Source organism: Stenella coeruleoalba, assembly GCF_951394435.1.
Source record: "Stenella coeruleoalba genome assembly, chromosome: 8".
In the NCBI taxonomy this organism is placed as follows: Eukaryota; Metazoa; Chordata; class Mammalia; order Artiodactyla; family Delphinidae; genus Stenella; species Stenella coeruleoalba.
The window spans coordinates 3,430,470-3,456,356 of NC_137154.1; the positions used below are offsets into that span (position 1 = coordinate 3,430,470).

A 25,887-nucleotide genomic window follows, 5' to 3' on the forward strand; every position below is an offset into this window, starting at 1 on the left:
TTGGTGACGTGACCCAGAACAAAGTTCCTTGCCTCTCTGAGCCTCGGTCTTCCCTTCTGTGAAATGGGATGATGTCTCTCTCAGGGATGCCGAGAGCAGCAAGGACACACTGCACGTGGCACCTGGGAGGCACGCAGTGAGCGTTAGTCCCAGTCTCTCCTCCTCCCTGGGCCTCAATCTCCACCTCTTTGAAATGAGGGTGACGGCTGAGGATGGTGGTATAGCTGTGGGGCGCTGCCAGCTGAGCCTGCGCAGAGGCGGAGTGCGCACCGGTTCCGCCCTCCGCAGCCTTTTGCCTGTGTGATTTGCTTACGGGGATGAAATCTGCAAGGAGGAAACTTCATAGGGGTGTCAGGGGCTCGAGACTTGGGGAGGGGATGAGGAACAAGGAGCCCTGGGCTCCCCAGGGGCCGGCGTCATCTGAGACAGCAGTGTTCAGGGTGGTTGTGGGGGGACCGTCCCTAGGGAGTGTCTGGGAAATGCAGGGTGGCGGGTTGCTTGTTATGGTGATTGTGGGTTCTACTGGGCATTTAGTGGGGACAGGGGCAAGGTGCTAGATTGTTCTAGACACTGCATTTCCGGAGAGTGAAAAGGGCTTTACGGGTTGCTTGTTATAAAAAGCTGGCACTGGAATTCTGACACAGGCTACCATATGGATGAACCAGGAGGACATGGTACTGAGAGAAACAAGCCAGGCATAAAAGGACAAATCCTGCAGGATTCCACTCATATGAGGTTCCTGGAGCCATCAGATCCACAGAGACAGACAGGAGGGTGGTGGGGCCCGGGGCTGGGGGAGGGGAGGGGGAGCGAGTGTTTCATGGGGACAGAGCTTCAGTCTGGGAAGATGGAAAGTTCTGGAGACGGATGGTGGAGATGGTTCGCAGCAATGTGAATCTACTTAATGCCACTGAACTGTGCGTGTAACGTGGCTGAGATGGGAAATTCTATGTTACGTGTATTTTATCACAATTAAAACGTGTGGGCATGAGGTGCGGAACCGCTGATTCCGATGCTAAAGGTCGAGCCGGCAGGGGACCATGGGAGGATTTTACAGTTCGGGGTGACAGGACTGTAGTTAGTGTCCGGGGGAGTCAAGGCCCACCCTGTCCTGATGGCCGGGGGTGCGGTGGGGTGGGTGGGAGAGAGAGAGGGGCCCAGAGGTCTTGCCCACCTCTCCCTCCACCACCCACTCAAGGAGAGAGGCTTCCTCCTGATCCTTTCTCCCTGATGTGACACAGAGCAAATGCACCTGGGACCTGCGCAGATTACAAAGTGGGGGGAGAAGTCACACCTGTGAAATACCTGGTCTTAAATGAGCGTTTAATTTTTTTAAATTAAATTATTTTAAACATTTATTTTATTGTGGTAGAGTTGATTTACAATGTTGTGTTAATTTCTGCTGTACAGCAAAGTGGTCCAGTTATACATATATATATACATTCTTTTTCATATTCTTTTCCATTATGGTTTATCACAGGATATAGAATACAGTTCCCCATGCTATACAGTAGGACCTTGTTTTTCATCCGTTTTATATAAAACAGTTTGCATCTGCTAGTCCCAAACTCCCAATCCTTCCTTCCCCCACCCCTCCTCCCCCTTGGCAACCACAAGTCTGTTCTCTATGTCTGTAAGTCTGTTTCTGTTTTGTAGATAAAGTTCATTTGTGCCATATTATAGATTCCACGTATAAGTGATATCATATGGTATTTTGTCTCAGTCTGACTTACTTCACTTACTATGATCATCTCTAGGTCCACCCATGTTGCTGCAAATGGCATCATTTCAAGCCTTTTTATGGCTGAGTAATAGTCCATTGTCTATATGTACCACATCTTCTTTAGCCATTCCTCTGTGTGGCATGTGGGATCTTAGTTCCCCAACCAGGGATCAAACCCATGCCCCCTGCATTGGGAGCACGGAATCTTAACCACTGGACCTCCAGGGAAGTCTTACATGCACCTTTTTTTTTTTTTTTTTTTTTTTGCAGTACGCGGGCCTCTCACTGTTGCGGCTTCTCCCGTTGCAGAGCACAGGCTCCGGACGCGCAGGCTCAGCGGCCATGGCTCACGGGCCCAGCCACTCCGTGGCATGTGGGATCTTCCCGGACCGGGGCACGAACCCGTGTCCCCTGCATCGGCAGGCAGACTCTCAACCACTGTGCCACCAGGGAAGCCCCTACATGCACTTTTTAAAGAGTAAAATCTTTTCTTTTTTCTGCCATGGTTGGTAAGTCAGAGAGAGGAGCTGAATGGGCCGCCTGAACAAGGGGGGTGTGGGCAGAACTAGGGGGGATGCTAGGGTGGGTGTAGCTAGGAGTGGTGGTGGTGTGTATGTGTGTGACCTGCAGCTGCTGTAACAAATGACCCCACAAACTGAGTGTCTTAAAGCAACAGAAACATATTCTCACACAATCTGGAGGTGAGAAGTCCTAAAATTAAAGTGCTGGCAGGGCTGGTTCCTTCTGGAGGTTCTGGGGGAGAATCTGTCCCACGCCCCTCTCTAGCTTCTAGAGGTTGTGGAAAATCCCTGGCATTCCTGGGCTTGTAGCTGCATCCCTCCAACCTCTGCCTCTGTCCTCACACAGTGTTCTCCCCATGTGTCTCTCTGTCCAAATTTCCTCTTCTTAGAAGGATACAAGTCATTGGACTTGGGGTCCACCCTACTGCAATATGACCTTGTCCTAACCTAGCTACATCTGCAAAGACCCTATTTCCAAATAAGGTCCCATTTGGAGGTCGCAGGTGGATGTGAATTTTTTCGGAACACTATTCAACCCAGTAGAGGGTGGATCATGGAAGATACCCCAGGCCAGGGTCCACTGCCTCTGTGGCCTTTCAGGCTCTCTGTGATCAGGGGTCAGGCTGTCACTGAGCAGGAGGGCCCTATGGGGTCTCCCCGGAACAGACAGCACCCCTGTCCTCCACCTGCCTCTCGTCTGTAGAAAAACTTTAGCCTCTGAGGCATTTTCTGAGTTCCAAAGAATAAATTTAATTTAATCAGGGAAATGAGAATATGCAGAAACAAAGGAAAATAGTCAAGCAAGACAAAATAATAATAGTTTAGCCATTAGACAGAGTCAAGGACCTTTACTTCCTCCTCAAGGGCTAGAGATCATATTCTGAGCCACATCCTTTGAGCTGTTTTGCAGAGACTGAAACCCCAGCAGGTGGAAGAAGTTACCTGCGTGCTGACCACCAGCGTGGAGACCCTGACTGGCTGGAACCAGAAGGCTGATGACACTGACTCTTGGTTAGCTCACCACCAGCCAATCAGAAGAGCGTGCACGAGCTGATACACACCCCACAACCCCTTCCCAGCACGTAGCCCCTTCCTCTTTTCCCTATAAAATCTCTGAGCAAAACCTGGGGAGGGAGGAGCTGGTTCTTTGGGACATGAGTCCACCTTCTCCCCAGGATTGCCAGCTTCCTCAGTAAAGCTGTCTTTCCTTCTACCCAGCACTTGTCTCTCAGTGTTGGATTAGCCGAACCTGAGTCTGGCAACAAAGAGGGCTGCCAAGATGGATCCGGGAAGGCCGTCCAATAAGGACATACTCTGGCCCCTACCGTTGACAGTTTCCCTTCAGCAGAAATTCTTAATTCAGTGCTGCTGTGTCAGAGGGGAGATGAAATCAAGCCACAAGGCTCTCCAGGACCTGGAAGGGACGGTTTACGGAGAGGCTGTCACACCGATGGTGGAGGCTGAGCCCTCCAGGTGGGGCAGTGTGGCCACCACGTGCTCACCCGGTGTAACGGAAATGCCCCTTGTGAATGCCCAGCTCCCATGTGGTGTCGCTGAAGCTCACCTGGCCTGGGCTAAGTGCCCTGGAACTCCTTCCGCCGGGCGTAGGGCCACTCCAAGTGAACTAACAGATCCTTACTTCTTCCAGCTGTCTCATGGGAGTTGACGCCTGTGGATTTTGAACAGGATGTAAGCTGACCAAGGAAGGGTAGGAAGGGAGCCAATCAATCATCGCTGTAATCACCACAGAGGTTACTTTTTAGGCACCTATGCTGTTTCAGGTGTTTTCCACCTAGAAACCCTCCTGGGCCCCCCTGAGGCCAGCATGAGTGTTATCATCTGTGGCAACTGTATTTTCCAAAAGAGGGTTGCAACAACATCTCCTGTCCCACAGGCTCTTCTAGAACCTTCCCACTGTCCCACCAAGGAGTGGGGTCTAATTCCCCTGCCCTTGAACCTGCATGGGCTGCGGATTCACACTGGCCATGAGCCCCGAGACACTCGTAGGTGATTCAGCCACCCTCATGCCGCCATATTGGGAGGAAGCCCAAACTGGAGGCCTGGAACCAGAACCAGTCCACTGAGCCCTCCTGAGTGTCTGACCCACAGGAACCCTGGCAGACAGGACATAACTGGTAGTTTAAGCTGCTAAGTGTTGGGGTCGTTTGTTACACAGGAATAGATCACGGCATCAAAGCCAGTTTCTCAGTGAGGAAGATGAGGCTCAGAGAGCTCGGGCAAACTTGCCCAGGGCCACACAGCAAATGCACAGGAGAGTTTGAATTCAAACCTAGTTTGATGACTTCAAGGCCTGAGCTCTACACAGCTAACATTTTCTCCACCTGCACATATGCACACATGTGTCAGTGAGGTCACCTGTACCAGGAAGAAAGCCACTCAAAGCCTTTTGCTGCGGCTGCAGAAGGAACGGTGCTGGGCTGGGGGTGGAGACCTGGGCTGGAAGGAGCACCTGGGCCACCTTGCCCTCAGCCTCGCTGTCTTTGCCCATCTTGTACCTCACACACTCATTCCTCTGTTGATGCCGTTTCCTGAAACACCTGCTGTGTGTAGGCTCCCGCTAGGCTAGGTGCTCAGAAGTCAAATGTCAGTTGAGTTCCGTATTGTCACGGGCCCCCGTCTAGTGAGGAAGACAGGCCCCTAACGGTCCATCACCATCCAACCCCCATCACAGCGGGACGTGCTCAACGCAGAGGGTGTCATGCTGCTGGCAGGGCTGAAGCTGTGTCTTCCGAGCCTCTAGAAGGTTACCCTGCCTCCCCAGGAGAGCAGAATCCTCACCTGCCTGGCTCGCCGCTGTAGCCCCCTCGCTTGACATGTAACAACAGCAGCTAATTTGTGGGGGGTGGGCAGGCTTCATGGGTTCTGGGCTCTTTTCCAAGCACATGATATGTACTGATGGATGTAACCCTTTATGCCCATTTCACAGATGAGCAGGACTGAGGTGGGGAGAAGCTACATAACTTGCCCAGGTCACCCACCCAGCAGGGAGCAAGGCGTGGTTGTCTGGCTCTGGACCGGTCGCTCAGAACCACAAACGGTGGGTGCTTGAGAAACACCTACTAAAGGAAGACCCAGGGGAACGTTTGGGCGGAGGCTGGAAGCTGGGCTGCTGCTTACGGCGGCGGAGCCCTGGGGGAGGGCATGGCAGGGTGGTTCCAGGCTAGGAGCAGGGGTGTCAATAGGCGGCCGTGCAGGCTTCATCCTATTGTGCTGTGCTTTCAGCCTGTGGGGTGTGATCAGCTGGATGATTTTAGGGAGCAGTGAGGTAAGGGACCTGGCACTAAATAGCACCGAGTCACATGGTGAGAAAGACATTCCATTTTCAATTACCCATCAGTCCTGAACAAACAGATTCAGTCTCAGTCTAATGATGACTAATGTCTTTTTTTTTTTTTAAACAGAAAGAGCAGCTCTTGGGTTCAGAGCCACAGTTTTAGAATATTATTTTTCACTGCATTCATTGTCACCTTCTGCTTACTCCAAGTGACATGGTGTTTCAACCAGTGTTGGGTTTATGGCAAACGTCTGAAATCCCCAAATCACAGTGGCCTCCGTAAGAGAAGTTTATTTCTCTCATACAAATGCAGTCCTGAGGTAAACCTTCCAAGGTCAGTAGGGAGGTTCCATGACCATCAGGAAAGCAGCCTCCTTCTATCTTGTTGCTAGACTCCCTCATGGTCTAATGTAGCTGCCCATGCTCCAGCTATCATGTTTGCATTCCAGCTAGAAGGACGGAAGAAGGGGATGCTGAAGTGCACATCCTCCTCCTTTTAAAAATACTTCTAGGAAGTTCCAACCACCGCTTCTGCTCATGTGCAGAACTTCGGTTGAATGGCCATAACTTGCTACAAGTGGGGTTGGGAAATATAGCCTGGATCTGGGCAGCTAAAAGTCAGGGCTCTAATGTAAAGTGAGAAGGTGTGAACAGACAGTGGGGACACCAGCCACGTCTGCCACAGATTGTTTTCCTTTTGTGATGAAGACATCCTATTCCCTTTTCATTTAAAATTCAGTGAGGAAAGAGAGTCACTTCGAAGGAAAAGGTAAGTAAATAAAAGAACAGGTGGCACATGGCTAAGGCAAAAATTTCCAAGCTGGCCCTGGGATCACTGAGATTTGGGAAACACACTGTGAAGACAGGAACACGAAGTGAGTGTGTAAGCTGAGAATCAGGCTGGCTCTCAGGCCCGGGTGTGGACAGGGGCCTGCGGCTGGAGAGATCCCAGGAGAATCGGAGAGGAAGCAAGTGCTTGTTCCAGAAGAGAGGCTGAGAGGGTCTGAGCCAGGCCGCGGAGCTGGAGGCCAGAAGTGTGGGGTGAGGGCAGCCACCTGCCTGCTGAGAAGCGCCAGGAAGGCTTGCAGGCTCCCGCCGGCCTGTTTGCTTTGGAGGTAGGCGCTGAGGTCAGGGGCCCCTGATGGGGTTTCAGAAGAAAGGGAAAGGTTTGGAGCCAAGGTGGTGAAGTTAAAGGGGGACAGGTCAGAAGTCAGTAGCTCAGAGGCTGCTGGGAGGAACCCACGAGGTCAGCTAGGCTAAGCCCACAGGGGGTCCTGAATAAGTGAACGAACAATGCACTGACACGGGCGGGACTCATGACCTTGTCTGCATCTTCTCACTGCGTCCCCACAGCACGATGAACCCGCCCTGATCTGCTCCCCGCCCCAGGCTTCCTGCACCTTGGTCGGCTGTGCTCCCTGCTGTGCCCTGATGCCAGGAGCAGGGCCTGGCACAGCAAGGCCACCGCGGGGACGTGCTGGTGAACGGTGAGTGGGTGACCGACCTCTCCTGCGTCTGTGCCCAGACTCCCTCCAGCAAGCGTTGCATGGATCGAGGCAGCTCTGGTGGCGGTGGCGAGGGCTTGATCTCCCCAAATAAACGGGGTGGGGACGGAAGTGTGGCTTTCGTGCTCCACCCTGATTCCCCAGGCGGGAAGCCAGCAGACGGGCCCATTTCCAGGACCGCAGTGCTTTCAGCAGAGTATTTTTGGAGCACATGAGCCTTATTTTAGCTTTTGGGGTTGCTCCCACCCTGGTGCTGCCTGTGGTGAGACGGGACAGCCTTCCCCGGGGGTCCTGCCTTCGCCCCCACCCCCATCCCAAGCTGGGCCACTTTTGGGGCCTGTCTGGGGACTAGAGAGTTCTGCAGGGCAGGCTGGCTCTCTTAGTCTGACAGAGTGACTGGAGACCTCACTCCTCCCCTTCCTGCTGTGAGACCCCCGTGCTAATCACTGAAGTCCTCCGCATCCCCATTTCCTTACCTGTCAAAAGGGGAAAACACCTCCCTTAGTACAATTCAAGGTTTCCGTGAGACTAAAACAAGAGGCAAAGCCCCAAAGCCCTTTAAAAAACCCCAAAGCTGCTATACAGCTTTAACCAGCGCCACCTTCTTCCTCAGGGACGATATGTGTGTGCCACCACATTTTTTTCCGTGTAACTCTCCTGAACCTGCCTGGAACCAGCCCCACTAATCTACTTGCTGCCTCCTGAACAAACCCTCCAATTTCATGCCTCTTGGCCTTTGCACTTGCTGTTTCCTGTGCCTAAACTGCTCGCCATCTGGCAAACTCCTATTTATCCTATGAAACCCAGCTCAGAAGGCCCCTTCTCTGAAACACAGTTAGATGTCCTAGATATTGCATGGGCCTTGGAGTCAGGAGGCCTGGGTTCTAGTCCTATCTCTGCCTGTGACTTGACAAATCACTGCAACTCTCAGGACTTCAGTTTCTCCACTTATAATTGTTTCTGTTTGTCTCCACGTCAGCACCATGCTTTATTTGTCCCAAGTCCTTTTCTTCCTCCCCAACGCCTAAGGCAGTTACTATCCCAGGATAATAACAAATCAGCACCAAGTTCACTGGGCTCTGCATTGGCCTCGTCCCCTGGAAGCCCCAGGGGAAGGCAGAGTACCCCCAAATTGACTCACGGGAAATGCAGGTTGTGAGTTCTACACCGGTGGGCAGTAAGTGCCTGGAGGCAAAGCAGCGATCCCTTCCTCAGCGGGGCCTCATCCCCCACATGGGTCCTGACACTGGATGCTAAGTCATGAGGACCCAGAGCCCAGCTATGGGGACCCAGTGGGTGTCACAGGAAGCCCAGTGTCGCCCTCCTGAGGAGGCTGCGAGCACCGGGCCTCTCCCACTGGATTGGAAGCTCCGTGAAGGTAGCTCCCGGACGCAGCTCCCGTCCTGGCGATGTCTACCCCGTACGCAGTAGGTGCTCACCGAGCACTAGCTGACAGGTGACTGAGTGGGTGACTTTGGGCAGGCTCTTCACCCTAAACTTCATTTCCTTCAGCTACAACCATTTCACGAGGGGTCATGTCTTTAAACTGGTTTATAATATTTTCTGACAGGTAGACATTTTTAGTTTTTATGTAGTTGAATTGATCAGTCTTTTATTTTATGGCCCTCTCCTTCCTCTCCAAGATGAGAAATTCTCCCAGGGTTGCTTCCTATTGAAAAAAAATCCAAATCTCGTGTGCATCTGGGATTTATTTTGGTAGAAGGAGGAAGGTAAGGATGCAACGATCTTTCCCAGTTGTCCTAACCCCAATTATTGAATTTTTTTCCTCACCGATTTGAAACACCATCTTTATGTTCTAAATTCCCTTTTGACCACTATGATGCCTTTCAGTGCATCAAATATCAGAAAATCCAACCAAAGTGTCTTAAAGAATTGTAAAAAGAAGTGTTAGCAAGTGATGGAGCCCAGAGGCAGAGTGAGTCAATTCAGCAACTCAGTGACACATCTCTTGGCTCTGCTGTCTGCTACACAAATGTCATCATGGTTCCGACACAGCACCCGGAACAGAGGCTGCAGGCGTCCTTGTACCCACCCTGTGCTTTAGAAGCAAGTCACAGAATGCCCCCAGCATCCCATTCCTTTGCGGTAGGTCCGATAATAATCCATTCTGTAGGTGGGTTCATTTGCCCAGCGCCACGCAGCCGCTAAACAGAGCCAGGGCCTGAACCCGGGCAGTTGGCTGCAGGGGATGCCGTGCCTCTCACGGCACTGCTCACTGTGTCCCTATTACATCTGCCTTATTAATTCTGTTCTCCTTTGCCTCTACAGGGTCCCCCACTGTGTGAGGAAGAAGAGTTGGCCTCTTAGTCTTGTCTGTCTACTTACGTTCACTTGAACTTCCACAGTCCTTGGTTTATGGTCTGGGCTGCAGACAACATCAGCGGGACCAGATGACAGAGGACTCCCCTTTCTCACAGTAGGATCGGTGGCTGGGCCTGGGTCAGGTGCTCCTCGGTGACAAGGCACTGGGGCAGGTTCCCCAGGTATCATCTGATGCCTCCAGAGACCTCAGGGAATGAACGTATGATCGAAGAGTTTCATACCCAGTCAAGTTGGCGTAAAGGCGAGTCATTTTAAACACGTGCCGTCACTCCGGAAAAATTACAGTAATGACATCGTGGTCTTTACCATGTGAAAGCAACTCCCAGCCACTCACCATCACTCATCTTCTTGGAGCCTGCAGCAACTGGGAGAGGGCTGGTCCTGCCAGGTGAGAAAGGGAGGTGGGGCCCCACTGTGCGGTCACCAGCTAGAGGGAGGCGAAGGGCCCCTCCCCACCGCCCCACCTGAGCCTCTGGCCCTTGGCTGAGAACCTACTGAATGAAGGTGTGGATGCGTGAACGGACCACACGTTTCAGAGCTCCCAGAGCCAAGAGGTGTGTGTTCTTGTGCACGTGGCATCAACCCTGCCCGGGGAGGGGACTCTTGGGGTGGCCGGTGGCGATTCATGGGGTGGGGGAGCCACCCTAGGGTCCGTGGTGGACCTCTTGCTGGGACTAGGCGGCGTGAAGGGCAAATCCTGGGTCTCGGTCACGGCTGGGCACGATGGGCGGAGAGGCAGCCTGGTCTCTGCCCTGGGGCCCCTGGACCTGGTCTCTTATCATGGCAGTTCACTCACCTACTCAGCGGGCACAGTGAGCCTCTGCCCTTAGAGCCGCTGGGCAGCTCTGGAAGCCACGGTGATGAGGAAGCCGCGCCTGGTGGGGCACGACCAGGGCCGGCGGGGGCGTCCTCTTCGGGCGGCGGGGGTTAGGCGAGGCCTCATCACACGGGGTGTCTGAGCCGGTCCTCAGCCCCCCAGGAGGTGGGCATTTGGGGAGCAAGTTGCATAGGGCCCGGCGCCCCTCCTGTTCCTCATGACGCTGAGCCCCAGGACTTGCCCAGAGCGGCCTGGGTACCCTGCACACGGGTGTCTCCAGCTGGAAACCCCGCTGGAAGGAGTAACGGGGACTCAGACTCCCAGGGATGGACAAGGTTTTATCTGTAATAATGTCATTTCAACACACACATCGGCCGGAGACACGCTTATGCTCCTGTAGCCCTCGTAACTTATAAAACGCCAATAAAATTCAAATTAGACAGAGGGAAGCCCACGAAACGAATACAGTTTAGATTAATAATATAATTAAAGGGTTAATTTAATGTGAAGGATGATTCTAAAACTTGTGGTAAAATAATACACAACATAAAATTCACCCTCTTCACTCACAATGTTGTCAACCATCATCCCAACCTTCTCGAGAACTTTGTCGTCTCCCCAGACAGAAGGTCTGTCCCGTGAAACAACACGCGCTGAAACAAAATCGTTGCTTGTGTCGAGACTGTCACCAAGCAGGTGTGGGGAAGGGAAGCTTAGACCTGCCTGGCGCCTGGGTGACCAAACGGCCCACGTTCTTCGGTTTCCAGCTTTTACAACACCGCTCACGCACTGACTCGGCCTCTGTTGCCTGGTGACAATTAATGTGGTTGGTACCCACGTGGGACTCTTGCCACAGTGTATTAACGTAGTCACTGACTTAAGAAACTGAGGGCTTCTTTGACGAAAACGGGTTTCAATTGCACATTTTCCTTGTAAAAGAGTTTTGCCTGTTTCGGCCAATGTAGGGTGCCTGGACGTTTTCGAATAAGCACATGCTACCCTGCGTCACGCTTGCCTGTCTGGTTCCAAAACTCGATGCACACAGGAATCCTGAGGTTAGAAAGCAGTCAGCAAGATGACTCAGAATACGTATCATGGGAAGAAAAACACAAAACTGAAAAATGTATGCAGAGAGCTTGCGGTTTCTAGGAATACAGTCAGGAGTCTGCAGCATGACTATTTCTGGCGGCTGATGGGGCGGAGCAGAAGGGGCAGAGGCGGGGCTGTCCTGAGAAGGGTGGAGCCCCGCTGGGGGGCGGGAACGAGAGAGGCTTGCGAGGTAGCGTCCAGAGGAGCCGGTGCTGTGGCGCACGGGAGCGCGAGCCCCAGGGAGGGGCCCGCGGAACACCTGCCCCCACGACGCCCACGTCCGAATCCCAGAAATCTGTGATCCGCTCCCTTGCATGGCAAGAGTTGCCCCCAGCTATCTGACAGAGAGAGAGAGAGAGAGAGAGAGAGAGAGAGAGAGAGAGAGAGAGAGAGAGGGAGAGAGGGAGAGAGGGAGAGAGGGAGAGAGGGAGAGAGGGAGAGAGGGAGAGAGGGAGAGAGAGAGAGAGAGAGAGAGAGAGACAGAGATGGGAGGCACCAGGGACCTGGGAGAGACGAGGCCAAGGTCCTCCCATGGGTGGGGGTCTGGTGCCGGGACAGGTTAAAGAGGCGGAGCGGCCAGAACAGGTGCCCTAGAGGCCGCACAAACCAGGAGAGCGCACCGTGGGACCGGCAGCCTCCACTCTGCAGTGCACTTTGGGGATGGCCGTGGGGTCGCCTGGGAGGAAGAGGAGCGGACGGGAGGCAAGCCAGCCGGCGGGGAGAGCAGGGGGGAGGGGAGCTGCCAGCCCCCGCCCCAACGGAAGAGTCTGGAGGGGGCGGGGGCCCAGGAGCAGGGCTGGCCTGGCGAGGTGGCAGGGGGAGGCTGTGAAGCCGGGAAACCTGTGGGCCGGGAGGGGGAGCGACCCTTGGCAAGGAAAACACTCGTTCAAATCCTCCTTCGTAGGCCGGGAAATCTCCCGCGAAGCACGTACACTTGGACCCTTCTTTCCCTTCTTCTCAGGGGAAAAGGACTGGGAGCAGAACGTGGCTCTTAACTTTCGCTTCCAAGTAAACCACATGACTTGTGTGCAGCTTTATCAGAAAAAATTAATTTTATGTGACTGAAAAAAAAAAAGGGATGGGTTTTTTTTGGAAAGTTGCTGTGAGAAATCTTTGTCCAAAAACGGCAGCAGCTCCCTGCCTACGTGGGGTGTAGCTGACCTGTCCCCGGGGTCACAGTTCTGGTTAGATGTCAACCACGTCTGTCCCAGGAGGGGTTATGAGAAGACCTGGAACGGGAATTCCCTGGCGGTCCAGTGCTCAGGACTCTGTGAGTCCACTGCAGGGGGCACGGGTTCAATCCCTGATCAGGGAGCTAAGATCCCGCAAGCCGCACAAAGGCCGGGCTCGATGTTCTGAGACCACACAGAGCAGAACAGCCTTTGGCGGACCTCTGGGGCTCTGGGTGACGTGTGTTTGTTTTTAAGGTAAAAATAGTGCCACAGACTTGGCCAAGCACTTCATATTTATCTAATGGCCCCTTTTCAGGGAGGTGGAGCCCCAAGGGACAGAGCCCCCGGTTCACACTCAGGTCAGGCTCGAGAGCCCACGCGGCGCCCTGCTCTCCAGGACACCCCCCATGACGGTCCACGTTACACCTGGGACTGGTATTTGGCGGACAACTGAAACTGTTACAGAAACGGGGAAAATATGGATAGCATACAGAAAAACTATCATTCAGAGAATTGTTCTCCAAAATTTGCTGTGTACCTTTCCACTTTTAGGGCCCGTATAGGCATTTGTGCTTTTTCTATACACCTTTTTTTTTTTAATTTTTGATGTGGACCATTTTTAAAGTCTTTATTGAATTTGTTACAATATTGCTTGTTTTGGTTTTTTGGCTGCGAGGCACATGGGGGTCTTAGCTCTCCTACGCACCCCCTGCATCGGAAGGTGAAGTCTTAACCACTGGACCACCAGGGAAGTCGCTCTATACACTTTTATTGTGCCTTTTCCTTTTGTGTCACAAAAGTGGGGAAATCCTGCGCTTTCTGAGGGCAGGCTGCCTGCTTGCTCGGTCTCACCTCAATGCCTGGCAGCGCAGCTACAGTGGAAGCCCCCTGACCACTGAGGACTGGACAAACGGAGGATTCTAGCTGGCCCTGAGCTCCCACCTTCCGGGGCCAGTTTCTTGTGCAAGTTCACCCACCACCAGCCTCTGCAGCTCTGCCCCAGCGGCCCAGAGCCACCACGGCTGGCCCATCTCCAGGGCCTGGGAGGCGGACAGCAATGCTGGAAGGAGGTGCTTTCTCATCCGTCACCTCTTCTGTCCTGGAACTCAGATCTGTGCCTTGGGTGGTGAGATTAGGTCACATGACCTGTCTACTGAGGCTGCTCCAACATCCTCACCACGTGGACCAGAGCAGCTCCCTGAGGGAAGCCTTGGGATGTCAGTGCCCAGGGGGACCAGTGCCTCACCTCAAGTGGCACGGAGTCGGTCCAGTGCCAGGTCCCAGGCATTGGAGAATCCTGAGCGCTGTCAAAGCCTCCATGAGGACACCTGGTGTGACAGAGGGCAGACGTTCCTTCCAGGTGTGGGAACCGTGTTGGGGGATGCAGGCCAGAGGCCAGGGTGCCCAGCACCCTCACATTTCAGTAGCATATGCCATAAACCATAAGAAGATTAGCACCACCTCTGAAATCTGCCTCTGTTCAAGAAACGTGGACACATTTTCCAGATCACCTATGTCCCAAAGTGACCCATTAGCCAAGCCACTCTCATTTACTGACGATGATGATGATGTGTGTGTGTGTGTTATCCACAGAACTAGCCCTGACCCGAGGTCCTCAACAGGCAGATGCTCCTGGCAGGCGGGGGAATATTCAGGGCATAAACGGGCCAGGCCACGCCACTCTGGGGCTGAAGTGGTTCAACTCCCAAACTTGTGATGAATTGGTTAACACCCGTGTTCCTGGCCAGGCTTTCGGGGTCAACAGAGTAGGGCCACTTCTGTCTTGTCTGCTGCATGACCCCAGCTCCTAGCAGTGCCTGGCACTAAGTATGTGCTGAAGGCTGGGTCCACAGCCTGGTGGTGAGTGTTGCTACGGTCTCAGCAACCCAAGGTCAAGGCGGCATGGCATGACATCACAAGTAGCTTTCCCAAGGTCACAGCGGGAAGGTGCAAGGCAAGAACGCTGGGCTCTCTGCCACTTTATACAATACACAGTAGTGTGTGTATGTCAATCCCAATCTCCTAATTCATCCCACCCCCATAAACACTCCCCTTGTTAGTGGTCCCCGGAGCTGTTATGAAATGCAGCTACCCTGCTCCCAGGTTGGGCCTGTAATAACCTTCCAGGGACGCTGAAACCGACCACAATGGGAATTCTGAGAGCATGCAAAATGAAACCATCATCAATGGGAAGAAAAAAATCTTTGTAATGTGGAGGTTTCCTCTGTAAAGGCCCTTGCTTCAACAGGGTTACCTGAGAAGCAGGAAGAAAGATCACTTCTTAAAATCACAGGCTCCAGCTCCCTTGCCAACTCTGTTATTAGAAAGATAGTGGTTTTGACACAAAATAGTAACACACTGGGGAATCACAGGAATCATAATATTTCTCTGAACTAGCGTCTGCCCAGCCCTGTGTCCACATCTTCTAAGCACCTCACAGGCATCGCCTCACCCCCATGCCACCTGCCCTGGGAGACGGGTCTACACCGCCAGCCTCCAAGCCTTTGGCAACCGTGGCAACCACTGGCAGAAGGAGCCAGTGGTTCCAAGCGCGGGCTCCAGAGCTGGACAGCGTTGGCTACCAGCCCAACTCCCCCATCACTACTGACTTGCCTCCAGTTCCACTCTGCGCTTCCTCACTTGGACAACGACCAGGTTTCTAACCCTAACTAGTATCTAGGTCCCTCCTACGTGTCAGATGTGGTTCGCAATGTCCTCCGGTAGGAACTCGTTTAACGGGGATGAAAGCATCTCCCTGAGGCTGATCACAGTGCCCAGAGCCCACGTGGGCCCTCACCCGGCTCCCTGCCGGGTCTGCACGCGCTGGCACGGATGGGACGTGGTTAACTGCGGTGGAGGGAACCGAAGTTCAGAGTGGGTAGATGCCTTTGGTCCTGGAGAAGAGCAGCTGGGTCATCGGGAGGCCCCTGAGGCAGGCGAGTCTGAGTCCCAGGACTCAGACAGCGACACAGGGTCCCCACTGTCGCTCTGGAGGGCCCGGGCCCGCTGACCCTCCTCGATGAGGTCTGCCACCAGGTTCAGCCGGCAGGCCCTGAGCGCCCTCACCAGGTGGGACACGGCCGCATCATCCCTCCTGCTGTTCTTCCAGACTCTCAGCGACTCCCTCACCTGTTCTGCCAGGTTCCGGGGATACTTCTCCTCAATGGCTTCAATCTTGGCGTCAGACACTCCGAGGTGACGAGCCAGTTTCCTCCAGTCCTTCCCCACGTTATCACAGATGATGTCAAACGCTGCCCGCAGGTCTGGGGAGGGAAAGAACACAATGACTGAGCAGAGAGTACGGGAGCTCTTTAGGAGACAGGTTACCCCACACTCCCTGATGGGCTCCTCGGTGCTGACCCAAGGGCTGGGTACCAAGAGGTCCTCCTGCAGAGGCCAATCCTGCCCCAGCTAACCACACCCTGAAACACTACCCAAGAGGCGTGGCCTGCTCTGAAGACTTAACGGTTGGGGTGTGTTGTTACGGAGATACCTACTCAGGACAGGGAGATGGAGTTGCTCCCCCATCTCACCCTACAGTGGGTTGAATGGTGGCCCCTAAAACGTATGTCCACGTCAAACCCTTGGAACCGTGAATGTTAACTTATTTGGAAAAGGGCCTTTGTAGATGAGATTCAGTTGACGATCTTGAGACGAGGGGATCATCCTGGATTATCCAGGTGAGCCCTAAATCCAGTGACAAGACCACGTGCCACGGAGGCAGAGACTGGAGCGATGTGGGCACAAGCCAACGCCTGGAGTCCCCAGAAACCAGAGGAGGCATGAAGGCTCCTCCCCGAGAGCTTCCAGAGGGACCACGGCCTAGTGACACCCTGACTTGACTACTGGACCGAGAACTGTAAGAGCATCAAATTCTGTTGCTTTAGGCCACCAAGATACGGTAATTTGTACGCCAGCCCTGAACACCCCGATTCTTACTCTGGAAGATGTCCTGACTGACACCAGTCCTCAGTCTCTGGCTACTATGTCCTCATCTGCTGAAAGGTCACTACTGAGATCAGCATGACAGACTACAAAAGGCTGTTTCTGGACGGGGGCAGGGAGAAGAGGAAGGACAAAATGCTTCTTGGAAGGTTCCTGCAAAGTTGCATCTTCAAATGCAAATCCCTGATATGCTGTCAGCCTGTGTGCCAACTCCTCCAGTCCTGTGAGGTCGGCACCTGCGTTACTGATCACTTGTACAGAAGAGGAAATGGAGACACGGAAGGTAAGTGTAAGTTATTTCTTGGGATCACACAGCTAGACAGCGGCAGAGCCAGGACCACGCCTTGATGGCCCATTGTGCAAAAACTGTCCCTTATCAACCAACCCGTACCTGCTGTGACGCTTCTGGTGTACTTCCTTCCACTCCACCCAGGAGGTTAGCAATGTCCTTTCCTTTCGAGTAATCTCTAACTCACCCGGAGGGAGGGGGGAGGTGGAGAAAATACTGAGGCTGGGGGATGGGTGTCCATGCTCTGCAACTTAGGCTGTTAACTTCTGTGCACTATGGTTCTCCCATTTGCAAAGTGGGTATATTACCCGTCTGTCTCCCAGGGCTGTTTAGAGAAAACCCACGCAAACCGAACCCGGAAAAAGTTAGGCACCCGGGAGATCGAAACTACTGCTGGTCCAGCTGACCCTGCCTCCCCCGGCGCCCCCCAGTCCTCAGGCCCCCGCCCCCGCCTGGCTCCTCCGGCGCGGCCCCGCCCGCCCCCCGACCTCAGACCCCCGCCCCCACCTGGCTCCTCGGGCGCGGCCCCGCCCCCACCTGGCTCCTCGGGCGCGGCCTCGCACGCCCCGCCAATCCTCAGGCCCGCGCCCCCGCCTGGCTCCTCCGGCGCGGCCCCACCTGACCCCGAGACCTCAGGCCCCCGCCCCCACCTCGCTCCTCCGGCGCGGCCCCGCCCGCCGCGCCCGCCTCGAAGTCGTCCAGGCGTCGCAGGAGGTCCTGGCGCCGCAGGGAGACGAGCAGCTCGCGGAGCAGCACGGTGTTCTCGCGGCTCATCTCGTTCTGCTCCAGCAGCACGTTGAAGAGGTCCAGGCCACTCTGCACGAGCTCCAGCTTTCTCTTGCCCACGCGGCTTTGACACAGGAACTTGAGCTCAGTCAGCTCGCTGCTCGACAGGCTGAGCGACACCGAGTGCAGCAGCACCAGGAACGGGTCCATGGCGGCGGGCGCGGCGGGGCCCGGCCCTCCTCTGGCTTCCCCCGGACCGGCCCGCCGCCCGCTCTCTGGCCCGCCTCCTCTAGCGCCCTGGCCCCTCGGCCTAGCGGCGGAGGTTCCCACTTCCAGCCTCTGATGCCCCGCTCACCGGAAGTCTCCCTTGGGGCCGCTTTCTCTCGCGAGAACTCCAGGAACTCGCGCATGCTCCCCGAGTCCAACAGTAGCCGTTTCCGCCCGGGGGTGGGGGCGTGGCATGCGGCCGCCGCCAGGAGGCGCACCAGACATGCTGACGGCGGTGGGACCCCCGACCTCTGCGCCTGCGCCCTGACGTCCTTCTCTCTGGGTGGGGGCGTGCGGCCTTGGGTGTCCCGACGCTCCGGGCGCGGGCTGTGTTTTCTGTGGAAAGTTGCACTGCGGATGCCGATAATAAATGCATTTATTTATTAACATTTGTGAAAATGCATGTCCTTTAGTGTCCCCTGGAAATCAGTGTGCAGAAAAGACTATTCAGAGTTTTATTTAGTTTTAAAAGTTTAATAACTACTTGATTTTTTAAAGTTATCCTCATTATTTTTCTGAATGCTTATTAGCGTTTACTGACGCCTACTGTGTACCACGCAGTAGGTTTTGGTGACAAATCGGGAACAAAGTGCCGAAGGCCCGGCCTGCCCGGAGCTTACAGCATCAGGACACAAGATTACCTAACACTGATAAGAAAGTGCAGGAAAGCCAGAAGTTAATGCGAGTCGCGGCCAAGAGGATAGGGGAATGGGGAGTGTGGAGGTGGGGCGGCGCACGTTGCGAGGGCGGGGTCCCAAGGTGCAGGTGCACGTGCCGGGTGTGAGGGGCCAGGTGTGTAGGCTTGAGGGGAAGAGGGCGGAGCCACAGCAAGAGCAGAAGCAGAGGAGGGCGGAGGTTGCAGGAGCAGAGCCGGGGAGAAATGGGGTGGCCAGCGAGTGGAGGGGGTGAATTAGGAGGAGCCAGCTAAGAACGCGGCTTTACTGTCCCTGAGACCCTGCAGAGGGTGAGTGGAAGAGTGAAGCCATCTGAGTTACCTAGAGGAAAAAAAAAGTATATATATATATATATATATATAAAATTGAGATGTAATTCACATTCTCTACAACTCACCCTTTTAAAGTGTACAACTCAGTGTTTTTAGTATATTCATAAGGTTGTGCAATCCCCACCATTTGCTAGTTTTAGTTTCGTCTCGCCCATGTAGAAACCTGGTACTCATTATTAATCACTTGCTTTCCCTCGCTCTTTCTCCAGCCCCTGGCAACCACTAATTTACTTCTGTCTCTCTGGATTTGACAGTTCTGGACATTTCATGTAAGTGGAACCATACACTTTTGTGTGGCCTTTTGTGCCTGGCTTCTTTAACTGAGCGTAACATCTTCAAGGTTCGTCCTTGTAGCCTGTGACAGTGCTTCTTTCCTTTTTATGGGTCAGTAGTATTCCATTGTACGGATGGACCACATTTGTGTATGCCGTCATCAGTGGATGGATCTTTCAGTCTTCTCTGCTTTTTGGCCATTATGAATATAATAAATCCCCTACGTAGGAACCTTCAAGTTGCGAACTTTCAAAGATGCGAACGTGGAACTTCCTAATGAAGACCTGATGGAATTGGAGGCCCAGAGAAAGGACAAAGAGAGACAAGAGGAAGAACAAGTAACTGGACAACCAAAGAGGTTCATGATGCAGGAAATGGCTAGGGGATTTTCTTTTTTTTTTTCTTTTGCGGTACGTGGGCCTCTCACTGTTGTGGCCTCTCCCGTTGCGGAGCACAGGCTCCGGACGCGCAGGCTCAGCGGCCATGGCTCACGGGCCCAGCCGCTCCGCCGCATGTGGGATCTTCCCGGACCGGGGCATGAACCCGTGTCCCCTGCATCGGCAGGCGGACTCTCAACCACTGCGCCACCAGGGAAGCCCAAGGGGATTTTCTTTATTTGAGAAGGCACTGTTAGTTTTTGAGGCACAGGACCTGAACGTACATGAAGTACATGAAGGTTGCAGCAGCCATTCAGAATGCAATCCAGTGCTACCGTGTCGTCTATGATGGACAAAAAAGAGCTACTACCCAGACATCACTGGATCATTTTTTCAAGAGGGTAGATAGAATTGAATCCAGCAAAGAACTAGAACCTGTGCCATCAGCGTCAGGGATGAGGGAAATTGCAGCTTGCCCTCCGTCTCCTACTGCTGAAGATCCTTCAGCTCTATCATCTCCAACTTCCTCTCTTCCAGTCAGTAACTCTTCCTGCCTGTTCACTCGATGCCAGCCCCTGGATGCCAGCTGTTGTACTGCTGTACTTTTCAAGGTACTGGACTGTAAGATTGAAAATGTTTTCTTTGTTTTTTATGTATTATTTGTGTGAAAAGTATTATAAACCTATTACAGTACAGTAGCATATAGCCGATTGTGTTAGTTGGGTACCTAGGCTGACTTTGTTGGACTTACAAACAAATTGGACTTACGAACACGCTCTCGGAACAGAACTGGTTTGCATGTAGGGGACTTACTGTAAGGCTACCGTGAGCTCTGAGTTACATTTTTTTTTTTTTTTGCGGTACGCAGACCTCTCACTGGTGTGGCCTCTCCCGTTGTGGAGCACAGCCTCCGGACGCGCAGACTCAGCGGCCATGGCTCACGGGCCCAGCCGCTCCGCGGCATGTGGGACCCTCCCGGGCGCGAACCCGTGTCCCCTGCATCGGCAGGCGGACTCTCAACCACTGCGCCACCAGGGAAGCCCTCTGAGTTACATTTTTATAGAATCACTGGGTAGAACCCAGGAGACTCCACAGTAATCCAGATGAGAGGCGCAGCCTTCTTTTGATTTGGGGCTGTGTGTAAACGAGAGGCACTGAGGATGCTTGTAAGGTCTGAAAGTTGGAGTGTCCATTGGCTGACCTGGGGAGGGTGTGGGTGGGGTTGAGGCAGGAGATAGACGGGCCCCAGTTTAGACATTTACAACTAACCTCCTGTTTATGCTTTAAAAATAAAGATAATAACAGGAACAGGATAAGCAGCTGGACTTTGTCTCCTGTGGACGCTTCAAGGGAACGGAACGGCAGAAACAGAGAGGGGCTGAGCCCTGCTGGCATAAAAGACAAAGAGACCACATAGTTCTCATTCTCGGGGCCAAGGAGACTCCCTCCCAGACTATGCATGTGCAGAAAGGTTAAAGGGAGGGGGCGCCAGACCATAATATGTTCTGTTAATCTCTCAGAGACCCTTGCGCTGGAATCCATCTTGGCTAAAAGATGCATGTGCACACAGGGGAGGGCCCTGAGTCAGACCAGATATGGACTCAGAGCCAGACAAAGCAAGCTGACTGGCCAGAGGAAACCTAGAAGAACTTCCCCCATACGGTTTAAACCACCCCCAAAAGCACACGCCTCTCTCTCTGTCTCTCAGCCTGCCTGTGCTTTCTATTCTTCTCTCCTAATAAACACTTCACTTGCCTCAATACTTTTCATCTCTTTGCTGATTCTTTCTTCAAAGCAGATGAGAGCCAGGGCCCTGCTCCTAGCCAATAGTCCCTGGTGGTCTAGTGGTTAGAATTCGGTGCTTTCACTGCTGTGGTCCGGGTTCAATTCCCAGGGAACTGAGATCCCACTTCAAGCTGCCGCTCACTGTGGTCACTCACAGCCACCTGAGATCAGGGTGAGTCGGGGGGAGGAGCTAGTAGAGATGTTGACTGGATAGTGGGATGTGTGGACCAGGGTTCGGAACAGAGACCTGGGCGGGAAATGTGAAGTTGGGAGTATCCTGCAGGTAGATGGTGTTTGTGATGGTTAATCTTACGTGTCAGCCTGACTAGGCTAAGGGGTGGCTGGATAGCTGGTAAAACATTATTTCCGGATGTGTCTGTGGGGTGTTTCTGGCAGAGATTAGCGTTTGAATTGACTAACAGAAGCAGATGGCCTTCCCCGATTTGGGTGGCATCATCTAAACAGAACGAAAAGGCAGAGGAAGGGAGAATTCGCTCTCTCTGCTGAACGCCGTCGCCCCCCTCCACTCCCCCCCCCCCAAGTTTTCAGGCCTTTAGACTCAGACTGAATCACACACCAGCTTTCCTGGTTCCCAGCTTGCAGATGGCAGACTATGGGACTTCTTGGCCTCTGTCACTGTAAGTGAACCAATCTTACAATAAACCTTCTCATTCATTTACCTCTATATATCCTATTGGTTCTGTTTCTCTTGAGAATCTTGACTAATACAGTATTTAGATCACCCACAGAATGAGGTCACCAATGGAGGGAGAGGAGAATGAAAAGAGCCAAGGTCCGAGGCCAGAGGGCGGCTACTGTAAGGGGGACATGGAGGGGCCAGGGAGGAGGCTGGCATGGGAGGGTTAAACCACGTCCCCATCCGCTGGATCCCCAACCCTGCTGCCGCATTTCTCGGTCCCCTGCATGTGCCATCTCCTGACGTTGCTACACGTTTTGCTTCCTGCTCTGTTTCTTGCCCGCGTCTCCCCTGCAGAAGCGCCCAGAACACTGGCTGGCACTCCACAGGAGCTCACAAAATATTTCTGACTGAATGAATCTTGTACAAGGCTTGGTTAATCTGAATCTCCATTAGCACAATTATCCCTGCGTCTGACCCACCACCTCGCAGTTTGTAATTTATCTTTTCATCCTCTTTACATGATCTTTCACAGAGCAAAAAATTTAACTCTTGATGAGGTCCAGTTCATCAAATTTTCCTTTTATGGGGGGCTTCCCTGGTGGCGCAGTGGTTGAGAGTCCGCCTGCCGATGCAGGGGACACGGGTTCGTGCCCCGGTCCGGGAAGATCCCACATGCCGCGGAGCGGCTGGGCCCGTGAGCCATGGCCGCTAAGCCTGCACGTCTGGAGCCTGTGCTCCGCAATGGGAGAGGTCACAACAGTGAGAGCCCACGTACCGCAAAAAAAAAAAAAAAATTATAAATTTTCCTTTTATGGATTTGATGGTTATAAGGCTATTCAAATTGTCTATTTCATCTTAATTGAGTTTTGGTAGTTTGTGCAGTTTTGAGGAATTTGTCCATTTTTCTAAGCCTTAGACTTTATGAGCATGGTGATCTGTAGTATTCCCTTATTTTGTGTCTCAGTCCATTTTATGCTGCTCTAGAAAAGTACCATAGACTGGGTGGCTTATACACAACAGAAATTTATTTCTCATGGTTCTGGAGCCTGGATGTCTGTGATCAGGGTGCTAGCAGGGTCGCATTCTGGTGAGGGCCTGTTCCAGAGTGCAGACTCTGAGTTCTCATCGTAGCCTCACGTGGAGAAGAACAGAGAGGGAAGCAAGTTCTCTCCAGACTCTTTTAAGGGCACTAATTGCATCATGGGGGCCCCACCTTTGAACACTATCACAAGGGGGGAGGGTAGAGTTTCAACATATGAATTTTGGGGGAACATGTTCAGTCTGTAACATTATCCTTTTAATGGCTATCAGACCTATAATGAACTCTCAATGTCATTCCTGAAATTCGTGATTTGTGTCTTCTCTCTTTAAGTTTCTCTGTCTTGCTAGAGGTTTATTAATTTTATTTATTTGTAAGGAACCAGCTTTTTGTTTCAATGATTTTTCTCTATCCCTCCCAAATTTTAATTTTTTTTATTATTATTATTATTTTTTTGTTATGCGGGCCTCTCACTGTTGTGGCCTCTCCCATTGCAGAGCACAGGCTCCGGATGCACAGGCTCAGTGGCCATGGCCCACGGGCCCAGCCACTCCGCGGCACGTGGGATCTTCCCAGACCGGGGCACGAACCCGTGTCCCCTGCATCGGCAGGCAGACTCTCAACCACTGCGCCACCAGGGAAGCCCTTTATTTCATTTTTTTTTTTGCTTGTCTTGGATATTTTATTTCCCTCTCCTTGCTTTGGATTTATTTTGCTCTTTTTTTGTTCTAGTTTGTTGAGGTGGGCACATAGGCTATTTATTTCTAAGGTAAGCATTTAGTTTTATGGATTTTCCTTTCAACATTACTTTAGCTTTGTCTCACAAATTTTGATATGCTGTGTTTTCATTTTCATTCATTTCTATGTATTGTTATTTCCTCTGGGACTTTCTCTTTGACCCATAGATTATTTCGAAGTATACTGTGTAACGTACGTGTGTTTAGAGATTTTCCTGTTGTCTTTCTGTCATTGATTCCTACTTTGATTCCCTTATGGCAGAGAACACACTCTGGATGGTTTCAATTCTTTTAAACTTGTTGAGCTTGTTTTAGGGCCTAGTATGTGGTCTGTCTTGGTAAGTGTTCCCTGGGTTCTTGAGAGAAAAAAAGGGTGCTCTGTTGTCATTGGGTGGCATGTCTATTGATGTCAAATAAGTCCTGGAACACCACCCCCCCCCAGCCCGCCCCAGGCTCCTTCTCATGCCTTCAAGTATTCTGATAGAAGTTCTGACCACCTAAAGGATTTCTCTTCACTGCTGTCCCTCAGGAATGCCTCAGAGAGAGGCTGTAGTGCTGCAACCGTCCACTTTCGGGGGTGCCTGTGTATCACGTAGAACCCCCCATAAACCAGGCCTGAGTGTTCTCTCCCTCTATCAACTGATCATAGGAAACTCCCCGTGAAGCCACAGGTGAACATGAGTGTACAACTGTCTGTTTGAGTCCCTGCTTTAAATTCTTTTGTTTATATATCCGGAAGTGGAATTGCTGGATCATACGGTCATTCTATGTTTAATGTTTTTGAAAAACCGTCGAAGTGTTTCCCGTAGCAGCTGCACCATTTTACATTCCTAACAGCAATGCACAAGGGTTCCAATTTCTCCGCAGCCTCACCAACTCTTATTATTTTGTGTTTGTTGGATAATAGGCTTCCTAATGGGTGTGCGGTGGTGTCTCGTGGGTTTGATTTGCATTTCCCTGATGACCATCTTGAGCAACTTGAGTATCTTTTCATGTGCTTATTGACCATTTGTATGTCTCCTCTGGAGAAATGCCTATTCAAGGCCTCTGCGCACTTTTAACTGGGTTGCTTGTCTTTTTCTTGCTCAGTTGAAGGGGATCTTTATATATTCCAAATATAAACTCCTAATCAGAAACATGGTTTGCAAATATTTTCTCCCATTTTGTGAATTGCTGTTTCACTGTTGATTGGGTATCCTTTGATGCAAAAAATTCTTAAATTTTGACGAAGTCCAGTTTATGTGTTTTCCTTTCACTTGACATTGTTTCTTTAAAAAAAGAAATGAGAAGCCCACGTGCCACAACGAAGAGTAGCCCCGGCTCGCTGCAACTAGAGAAAGCCCACGCACAGCGACGAAGACCCAGTGCAGCCAAAAATAAATAAAATTTAAAAAAAAAAAGAAAGAAAATGCATCTATTGCCTGTTTCATGGATGAACATTGGTCGTTATTCATGAGGACGGTGAACAGAGTTACTTTCCTTTCTTTTTCTCCTGTGTCGTCTCGGTGTGCTCCGGGATCTTTCTTTTTGTTTGTTTTGGTCTTTCTCATTCCTTTTGAAGTCTCTGCTTAGATATTTGGGGATTCTGGGCTTTGCTTGGGGGTAGTTAGTTTTTTCCAAAAAAACCCTCCTTCCTGGGGGCAGGGGTACATGGTGGACGGGACAATGGCCCCCAAGGTGTCCAATCCCAATTCCCAGACCTTGTGAACGAGTTAGTTTACATGGCAGGAGTGACTTTGCAGGTGTGATGAAGATGAAGGACTTTGAGATGGGGCGATCATCCTGGGTTATCCCAAGGACCCAACCCATCATGGTCCTCATGAGCGGAGAGCTGGAGAGACAGCTGCGGGAGAAGGACTGGCCGCCATGGCTGGCCTGGAGATGGCGAGAGGGGCCCAGCCCTGCCCACACCTTCCTCTTAGCCCAGTGAGACTTGTGTCAGACATCCGGCCCACGGAACTGTAAGGTAGTACGTTGGTGTTTTAAGCCACTGGGTTCGTGGTCATCTGCCCCGGCCACAAACAGAAAACCTACACAGGCCGCACATGCTGGGTCTCTTTCTTCCCTAAGGGCAGTTCCCACAGACAGCCAGCAGGAGGCGGCAGCCACCCACAAGCGAAACCAGACAAACACTCCTGCTGAGGTCAGGATAGCCATGAGGACGGTGACAGCTGGGTGAGGAGGGGTGACCAGAGGGGAGCGCCAAGGGAGGCTTCCTGGGTGCTGTAACATTCTGAGTCCTGACTGCAGAGGCGTGTGATTTCTGGGGAAATTGATCGTATACTCAAGATCTGTGTAGTTTTCTGTATGTTATACTTCAATAAAAAATGTTGGGGGG

At 52.4% G+C, this 25,887-nt stretch overlaps 1 protein-coding gene and 1 long non-coding RNA gene across 2 annotated transcripts; one reads left to right on the top strand and one right to left on the bottom strand.

Annotated features, from left to right (window-relative positions):
• Positions 1-11,749: 11,749 nt before the first annotated feature.
• On the bottom strand, positions 11,750-17,791 carry FADD (Fas associated via death domain). Its single transcript, XM_079929936.1, has 2 exons — positions 17,350-17,791; positions 11,750-15,728 (listed from the first exon to the last, which is right to left on the bottom strand). The coding sequence occupies exons 1-2, from the start codon at positions 17,633-17,635 to the stop codon at positions 15,379-15,381; spliced, it is 636 nt and encodes a 211-aa protein (XP_079786062.1). The 5' UTR covers positions 17,636-17,791; the 3' UTR covers positions 11,750-15,378.
• Positions 17,792-21,028: 3,237 nt separating this feature from the next.
• On the top strand, positions 21,029-24,924 carry LOC307190907. The gene is made up of 5 exons (XR_013829557.1): positions 21,029-21,305; positions 21,676-21,771; positions 21,872-21,950; positions 23,545-23,581; positions 24,830-24,924. It is a non-coding gene; the product is annotated as an uncharacterized lncRNA (long non-coding RNA).
• The last annotated feature ends 963 nt before the right edge of the window (positions 24,925-25,887 follow it).